This window comes from Xenopus tropicalis, chromosome 1 (assembly GCF_000004195.4).
Source record: "Xenopus tropicalis strain Nigerian chromosome 1, UCB_Xtro_10.0, whole genome shotgun sequence".
Taxonomy (NCBI): Eukaryota; Metazoa; Chordata; class Amphibia; order Anura; family Pipidae; genus Xenopus; species Xenopus tropicalis.
In genome coordinates this window covers 113118385-113128134 of record NC_030677.2, presented here as the reverse complement: position 1 = coordinate 113128134, position 9750 = coordinate 113118385, and the positions used below count along the sequence as shown (strand labels likewise).

General features: G+C 38.5%; 1 protein-coding gene across 7 annotated transcripts in view; it reads right to left on the bottom strand.

Moving 5' to 3' along the window:
* Positions 1-1140: 1140 nt before the first annotated feature.
* Positions 1141-9750, bottom strand: part of hook3 (hook microtubule-tethering protein 3) — a 52216-nt gene continuing 43606 nt past the window's right edge. For 4 of the 7 annotated variants that reach the window (XM_031890242.1, XM_031890245.1, XM_004910905.4 and 1 more), the window contains 2 exons: positions 7075-7211; positions 1141-4513 (listed from right to left, as the gene is read on the bottom strand). In XM_031890242.1, coding sequence (XP_031746102.1) covers positions 4498-4513; positions 7075-7211 — 153 coding nt within the window. In that variant the 3' untranslated portion in view covers positions 1141-4497. Of the gene's footprint in view, positions 7212-9750 lie in introns of all 7 variants that reach the window. The other 3 variants (XR_004219465.1, XM_031890248.1, XM_031890251.1) reach the window with 3 other exon arrangements.

Sequence of the window (9750 nt, the reverse complement as noted above, 5' to 3'; positions counted from 1 at the left end):
GGGTAGGGGAGATAGCTCTCAGTACAAGTGAGGGAATACAGGGGTATGGGAGATAGCTCTCAGTACAAGTGAGGGAATACAGGGGTAGGGGAGATACTGTAGCTCTCAGTACAAGTGAGGGAATACAGGGTTATGGGAGATAGCTCTCAGTACAAGTGAGGGAATACAGGGGTAGGGGAGATAGCTCTCAGTACAAGTGAGGGAATACAGGGGTAGGGGAGATAGCTCTCAGTACAAGTGGGGGAATACAGGGGTATGGGAGATAGCTCTTAGTACAAGTGAGGGAATACAGGGGTAGGGGAGATACTGTAGCTCTCAGTACAAGTGAGGGAATACAGGGTTATGGGAGATAGCTCTTAGTACAAGTGAGGGAATACAGGGGTATGGTAGATAGCTCTCAGTACAAGTGAGGGAATACAGGGGTAGGGGAGATAGCTCTCAGTACAAGTGAGGGAATACAGGGGTAGGGGAGATAGCTCTCAGTACAAGTGAGGGAATACAGGGTTATGGGAGATAGCTCTCAGTACAAGTGAAGGAATACAGGGGTAGGGGAGATAGCTCTCAGTACAAGTGAGGAAATACAGGGGTAGGGGAGATAGCTCTCAGTACAAGTGAGGGAATACAGGGTTATGGGAGATAGCTCTCAGTACAAGTGAGGGAATACAGGGTTATGGGAGATAGCTCTTAGTACAAGTTGATCCAGGGACTAGTCCAATTGCCATCTTGGAGTCAGGAATTTTTTCCCCTCTGCGGCTTATTAGAGAGGCTTTGGATGGGGTTTTTTGATCAACTAGAAGTTAGGCTTACTACTACTACTACTACTACTACTACTACTACTACTACTACTACTACTACTACTACTACTACTACTACTACTACTACTACTACTACTACTACTACTACTACTACTACTACTACTACTACTACTACTATGTTACCTGTCACAATATGTCATTCCCCTGGGTTTCCCAGTTCCTTCATGGATTTCAATGTGAACTGTAAGGATTCAGGATTAAGAGCATCTGGTGACATCCAAAGACATCGCTCTTGGATTGAAGTGCCACATATGACATCTTGGCGGAACCGCGTGGGCTGTATCTGCACATTATTAGCGGATATTAACCAACAGACACACAGCTCTTTTTTAAAGAAATGTTTATTTACATGTTACTTAACAAAAGTACACTTCTGGTATCACTGGAAGCTTTAAACCCTGTGTGTCAGACAGGTCTCCCAATTCATTAGCCATGAATGGAAAAATGTACATTTCCCTTCTATATACAAATTCAGTCTTAAAAACATTGCCTACAGAGAAGTTGTTGATACTCTGAGCACAGTGACGTGGTTATTACATGGAGGTTTGGAATTTATGTGCCTTTTTATTTTTAAGACGTACTACAAATAAGTTCAGCTGCCACTTAGGTCATCGAGAGCCAACAAACAGATAAGGAGCATGGAGATGTCTGGGAAATATGCCCCATTGTGCCACGATATGCCTGGAACAGGGCTCCTGGCATCCTAGAGTGGGCAGCAGATGATTTGCCTCATTTTTTCTTTGCACTCAAACTGTATTTTCTAAGGCTGTCTTTCTATTTATAAAAATTGTCACTGAAGTCAAAAGAAAAACACATTCACCTAAAGAGAGTAAAGCAAAATGGCGCGTAATCTCTGTACTTATTACCCAATGTATATATGCGATTGGCAACGGCAAGAAATGGCTCCCCTCCAATTTATATCATGTTCTTCTAAATTAAAACAAAACATTTTAACACAATGAAAAGAAAGCCAAAAGACTGCAAACTTCTGATATCTGATATGTTATTTGCTGTTCTTTAGGGGTAATTGGTGTTTGCCTTTCATGGAGAGAAGGCGATTCACATGCCTGAATGACTGAAGGTGCTAAATGTTTTCCATTGCCGGACAACACGTGGATACAATTACTTGTATAGTAATAGGAGGCACACAGAGCTTTCTTTTAAAAATAGTTTGTAGTAAAATAAAAATGTGCCAATCTGTGCCTTATTTTCATGAATAGCAACGGATTCTGTTTGACAAAATAAATGGTCAGCCCAAACTGTCTTATCCATAATGATATCTATAAGAATTGGGGCCAACCTGCAGTCAGAAGGTGATGCCCAGCACCATAATTGATCATCATTTTACAAATATAACCGGGTGTGACCATAATCTGACTAACTGTACCCTTCTAAGTGTTCAACTGGATCACAGTTATACACAAAATTCAGTCAGCACCAAGCCCTGCGCTCTCTGTTAACTACACATGAAAACTGTGGGAAAGTTTACATTGATCATGCAATTCCCCATGCAAAGCATGTCTCCTAAAGGAGAACTAAACCATAAAAACAAATATGGCTAGATATGCCATATTTTCTATACTGATCTTACTGCACCAGAAGTTTCTGTATCTCTATAACAGTAATGATTCAGGCTTTTAGTGTTGTCACAGGACCTCACCATCTTGAAGCCTGTTATAAAAGTGTCAGTGACACGAATGGCTAGAGTGGTCTGGGCAGCTGTAGAGAAGCTAAGCTCAAAGAGGTTGTTCAGCTTTAAATCAACACATAGTATGATACAGAAAATGCTATTGTGAAACAATTTGCAGTTGGTCTTCAGTTTTTATTATTTGCAGTTTTTGAATTATTTGCCTTTTTTGTCTAGCAGCTCTTCAGTTTGGAATTTCAGCAGCTATCTGGTTGGTAAGGTCCAATTTAACTTAGCAACCAGGTAGTGGTTTGAAATAGAAAGGAATATGAATAGAGGAGGGCCTAAATAGATAAGCTAAGTAATAAAAGGTTACAATAACAATAAAACTCTAGCCTCACAGAGATTAGGCTAGACCAGGATGACACTGGTTACTGAGCTGTAATGTAATTAATTACTAATCAGCCTTGTATTATGACATTTATATTCTATATATTTAAGATATTGCGAGTCGGTCCCTAAGCTCAGTAACTAACTTTTGCACAGAGCATGCACTTTGAATAATAGAAAAAAGATAGGGAGCTACTGGGAGCATAGACCCAGATATTCCCTGCTACAGAAGCCCAAAACATTATGTGCTGAAGTTCTACCGTACTTTTTTGTTAAGCTTTAGTTCTCCTTCAAAGTAACCATAATCTGCTTATTTGGCGAGATGGTAAAAAAGAAATGGGGTTTACTGCGCTGGTGGTGGAAAAAATAGGGATGATACAATCATTTGGACCCAACTGAGGCCATAGTGGCATTAAAACTCAAGAGGCCAGTAGCTTTTTAAATGTCTTTACGCATCTTAAAACTGAGAGAATGTCAATGTTGGTTTCTCCATAGGTGCCCATACTACATGAGATTTGAATTCTAGTATAATCACATGTTTGGATAATTACCCACACACCCTGAGACCTATGATCACAGATAAGACAGGTTGGTTTTACAGAATGTAGTTGTGTGTCCCTTGCATGAACGTCACTGACAGATATGACTGAACCTTTGTCAACCAAAATCGGGCCGCACTGAAATGAATTTTATGAAAACATAAAAACTTACATTAAAAATGGATCAGATTTTTTACATTAAAATTATATATGAATGATCTGCTTTATGATACAATATAATACTGAAGTTGTCTCTTTGCTTTTCTGTCCACTTTCATTATCCAGTAAACAGAAAACAACCCAAACCTGAGCCATTGGCTCTTTGTGTCTAAGTTCATATACATTTGTATAAATACAGGATATTTAAGAAAAACAAAAGAAATTAAAGCATAAGCACCAGTTTAAATAAAAGCTAAGACGCCAAATATATGCAAATTAATTACAAGTATAATTAGAAAATTATTATTAACATACAATAGGCAGCAATATATATAATTTAGGATAAAATCTTATTACATATGTAGAGCAAAAAAAAAAAAAGAGAGCGAGAACATGTAAACAAATAGCTCTGTGATGCTCAAAATGCGTGGGAAGTGTAAGTATTTCAGTTGTACAAAGCGCAAATAGTTGCACTGACAATGAACGCCATACCCCATAGGGTACGGTTTGATTTGGCTCTAGTGGTTCCATGTACATTCCATTAAGTGGACAAATTTAAACACAAAACATGGAAGGAAAACAGTACAAAAACTTATATTGCACACAATGAACATAAATGTGTGGGGTATTCAAATCTTCATATTTTATTCTTTATCCAGATCAGTGAATAGGGGCATTTTTTACTAAAGGAAAAGAGATTTATAGTACAACATTGAAATAGAAATTTTCCAAGGAAGAAGAGGCGATAATTACAGAAATTGTTAAATAATATGTTAGTTTATAAAACTAAGCCATTATTTGCCACAACTGGGAGGTTCTTGAGGCAATGAGGAATGAAAGCACAAAAAAGAAAAAATATCCAAAATATATGTTAGATCTGCGCCTCAAAAGCTGGTTAGCCTGCAGGTAATGCCATCCCGAGCAAAGGAATAAGCTAAGTCATGCAACGAGCTGCCCCTGCCTGCGATCATGCAACCACATCGCTGTAAATGAAAAGTAAAGGAAATGTGTTAATGGCATGAGTACATAAGCATGCATTTAAAAAAATGAATGAGGCTGCAAGCATGTGGCTTGTAATAGTAATGCACAATAGGTTTGTTAGATGGAAAACAAAACATGAATGTCTAGAACGTACTGCCCACCACTGCAGTTCTTTTATTGGCACAACTAGGGGTACCAGAGCACTTGAAACACAAGAACAAGTCTAATAAATCCATGTAACAGGGCTGAACTGAGGCATTTCCCTTCATTTTTCAAGTGATCTGCTAGCCCTAGCCACAGCTTTTCCTGGGAGAATGGTGGCAATACAAATACTTGGCTTGTTGGTTCCCTATAAGCAACTAGCAACACAAGCCAGGAATTTGGATTAAAACGAAAATGCTACATGGGTTAGGTGAATTCTTGGTGTTGTTGATGGTACAAAGGAAATACAAGTGAAGCAGGGTTAGAAAGGGACATGAACACATGTGGATTTCTTTATCAGCTCTTAAACACTAAAGCTCTAGAGTAAAGATTAATTTATATCTTCTGTCCTTACTGTTCATTTTAAAAGTAGAACACATTTACCAAGGCATCATCTTTAGATACATTTCCCCTTAACTCACACAAACAAACACACACACACACACACATTTTATTTTGCCTGAAAAGGAGTTTTCCTTGGCTAAAGTAAATCTGAAAATTCCCCAAGAGCCATGGAACTATCTATTAATGACTCCAGGTTCCTCTTGCCCATGGAATACTTTCAGTATTCCACATTCTTAGAAACATTATATATCTATACGATTCTTTCCATGGACAGGTTAATGTAGTAGAAAATATATCTCATCTTGCCTGACCTGGCACTCAGTATTTTCCCAGGAGATGTTCTGATAGCAGATTACCTTTCTCTCCCAAAATTAGAGGAATTCTTAAAATGTTAAACGGTCAGCAAAACCATGGCAGTTTTTCACCTCACAGTGAATTCATACAGTCATAAGTCAGTATAGCTTTAAGATTCTACCAGCTCTGTTGCAATTAAGTTCTGTAACAACGGCAGACAGAGGAACTGTTCAGAAGCAACAAACTGAAACGACTTTCAGGCTACAAAATCTCAGCAAATGTGCGGTATTCCCTGCACTTCTCTATACTCTGAGCATTCATTCACTTACATGTCGGGCTCTATTGCACGTATGCAGCTGCTACTGCAACAACAAAATCCAGTGGGTTCTAAATGTTATCAAGTAGATGGTCAGTGTAACTCCATCTTAACCCTAGAGGCACCGATAACACATACCCAGATTAAGCAAAAGGAAAGTGACCATTACTCATGCATGGGTTTTTATCTACAAAACCAGCAAAGTTTCACAAATTAGAAGGAACAATTAAAATAATAACTTAATATTCATTTCCTCAGAGCAATTATTTCATTTTATTATTTATGCAGCCTACATGGGTAACCAGTGCTGAGCATACTCTTTGCTGGAGTGATTGAGAACCAGAGGAAGCACGCTGCGTGTTGAACTGTGCAACCCTTCCTTACAGGAATGAGCGAAAAATTAAATAGTTTCTCTTTTTTAAGCTGCATTTGCTTACTAGGGTCACCAAAGTTTTGCAGCAAATAAAGCTGACCAGGAACCAAGCATTTGGTGTTATGTACATTTTCCTGCTTTCAGTCAAACTACTGCTTATAATATGCTTTTACACACATTCAGTAGGAATTTTGTTCATGCAAGACGTGATTGGTTCTGCTGGAATCTGACCATTAGAGGGTTCTGCTTGTGTAACAAATTGCTATAAAGCAACCTCTGTCATGAAGAGTGGCAACAAAGTGTAAAAACAACTTGGCTGGATGTATTTAAATACCTGAAGTCCTTGATTACATTCTGTGCATAAAAACAAGATATTTCTGGAGCAAGGCTTTTCATTTTCCATAACATACCAATAATATGAAAAACCTGCCCACATGCTGATATGTACATACAATCGCATCAGAGTGTTTGGTATTTTAAAGAGGCAATTCCTTTCCCCTTGCAGGGTAGATCTGATCAATCTATGCAGACAGCTTTAAATTAGCGGTGTGCAAGTCACAGCATTCCAGTTGCTATGATGTAAAACCCAGCCACCAAAGAGATGGAGAGCAGGAGTGTGCAATCTTGGCTTTAGAGGGGTCATTTATTATGTGCAGAGCAGGGAGCAAAACAAAAGTGCAGTTGCCATGTTTTTTGCACTTTCTGCCCTGCAGAGAAGAACAGCATGTAGGGTGTGCTTGTTGCCCCTTTGTGCTCTTGCACTTCTGTCTGGGGTCAAGGTACATCACCCCTTCTGTATTTAGAACTCCAGTGGAGATTAACCAAACAGAAATTCTTACATCTAATTTAGGGTAAATAAAACATTTCTGGCACATAAAAAATTAAAACATAAACATCATAGAAAAGACTTATGTGTGATTAGGATTTGTAGTAAAAATATAAGGAACAAATAAAAGCACACTGGTTACATTTCCTGAAATGCTGTCATGTGCAATACAAGGTCAAGATGAAGATTTCCCATGAGTCTCTTCTACCTCGCTGTAGCGGGTTGAACATGACCAGGGTAGGACCTTCTAGAGCTTGTTGCTTGCCTTTGTCGTGCCAGAAACGACTGTCCTGAGCCCGTGCTAGCAAGTCTGTCTTCTGCTGCTTTTTTGTGTAAAGTCATTCCCTGCAAATGAAGAAAACAACAACTGTGTGATAATATTATTATGTTAAGTCTTAAACAAATGCTGTTACCTGGTAATCTTAAATGTTTCATTATTCATCCTTCAAGTCAGCTTAAGAACCCAATGCTCTGCTTTCAAGATCCCCTAATCAAAATATATACAATGTTGCCTACAAGTCAGCCCCATCTCAACATAATGTATAAGTGTTGGCAGATCATGCCAATATGACTTTTATATATCCATTTTCTCTCCATCAAAGTCAGTCAGAGTGATTTTGGGAATACGGGAGATGCAAGGCCAATACACTCCCTCTAAATTCTGATGCTAGAAAGACTTTTGGAGTCGGCCCTCATCTGGCAGAACCTATATGATTGCCCTGACAAAGTAAAATTCCCCTATACTGTATCAGTCTGATTAGCTGTAGGAGAGATTGAATGTAAGTTCTGGTCAGACATGAAATCACAAGGGAACGTCTAAGAAACTATAAAATCACTGCTGCCACTTTATTGTTATTTACTTTTTTGACTTCAGAGATTATGGTGTATTCTATATGACAGCTATTTAATTTAGATCGTATGTCTTTTAAGATGCAGACAAGAAACATGTTTGTAAACTGTGAACTGTGTGAGGAATTGTTCTCCCCTTTAGAACTTATTAACCACACATGCAACAGGTTAAACGCTATACAGTACTTTATTCACCTCTCAACATAAATAATATAAATGGAAAAATAATCAAACTGGAATAAGTGCCTCTGTATTTGGGTGCAGACTATGAATTCCAAAAAATTACATAAATAATGCCTTACACACCACAAACATTTGTATTCAAGACAACGGCATGTATAAATATACAAAATGTAATCTGGGAATATACATACAAGAGTTTGCATCCAGGCTAATTTTGCAGTTGGTTTCATAAATATGTGCTGATCAGGAAAGACAAGTGCAATACCATTTCCCTAAAGTATTAGACCCATCTTGTGCCGAGTGTGCCAAGTACAGGCAGTACAGTTATGATCCAGTCACCACCCATGTAGGGGCAAGTAATAAAGTTTTAGGGAGAGGTTAACTTCTATATATTTATAAAAAAAAATGTATACATTCTACAATGGATAGCCTTCTCTTGTTAGCCTTCCCAAACACCATTCTCTATCTACCCCACATTTTCTTAACAGGAAACTTAATTTCCATCTTTGTGTTCCATCTATTAACACATTGCAATGTGAATCGTGGTACTCTTCACAGCCCTAAGATCAGAAAAAGTAAATGTGTTGACCAAACATCAAAAAATATAAAGGTTTAAACATCTGTGTTTTTGTTTTCAACCTTTTCTTTGGTCAAAAATCTCCCTCTCTACCAGAATTCTTTAAAAACACATTATTCCCTGTATGTATAGATTATATATTTTTAAATAACCACAAACGCATGAGAGCATTTCTTATTGCATACACACAACACTCATTTTATGTCTACTGCCAATTCCACGTATGGGTGAGAGCTTATTTCCCACTCTTCCTGTGCTGATGCATTCTCCAACGATGCCAAGAGTATAAGTTATTTATAACCATTAAGCAGTGCAATTGGTATGTACGCCATGGAGGAATACCAAAGACATGCCAGCGCTCATATTCTGAGAAAACATTATCCAATGGTCTCTTAGTTTCTTGCTCATTATTGGGGCTAAAACCCCAAACCAGCAGAACAAATGTCCCCAACTGCGGTGCCTGCATTTGACTTGAAGCAGCTGGCACATGTACAATATATGAACATGAATATGCACACTTGAGCTCAATGAAACAGGAATAGTTAGTATATCTCCTTGTCATTGCAAACCAATCAGGGTGTTAGGAGAGACCCTTCTAATTTAGTGCTGAAAGTTGAAATAAATTCACCACCTACTGCGGCGAGGAGGCTGACCCCTTGGTCTCCACCATGTTGCCTGTGGTCGTCTTAAACCTTTTGAGCCCCATCTAAGTCCTGCACTTGAGGAATGTCCAGGATACCCAAAAAACCCTACTGATGGAACACTCTCAGTGAATGTGCATCCAGATGCCTCTCCTTTTATGTTGGTGCTGTTTAAAGTGTTCTTTGTATCTGAATTGGGGTCTGCTGGACACCTCCATCCATATACCCTCTTTTGTATATAATCCTGGTTATCCCTCATAAATGTACAACGTTTCCTCTCCTCCAACTCCCTAGTAAACTCTTTCAGGCTCTTTTCCAGATCTGCTTTGAAAGAACTTAAATCAAAATGGGGTATTTTTGCCGCACTCTGTTCCACTTTCAACATCTCAGTGTATAAATAAATTAACTCTTTCTGGATTTGTTCTATGTTGAGTATAATTAGATCAAGGGAGTATTTGTTACAAATACCCTCCCATTTGTCACAAAATTCCCTGTTATCATTAAATAATTTAGGCTTCAGTGGACTTCTCAGTCCTCTGGGGATGTGTTTAATCCTGAAGTATTCTGCCAAGGTTATTGCATGTAACTCCAGCTCAGCCTTCCTTTTGTGAATCCTTTCTAGCCTTTGGGGAAT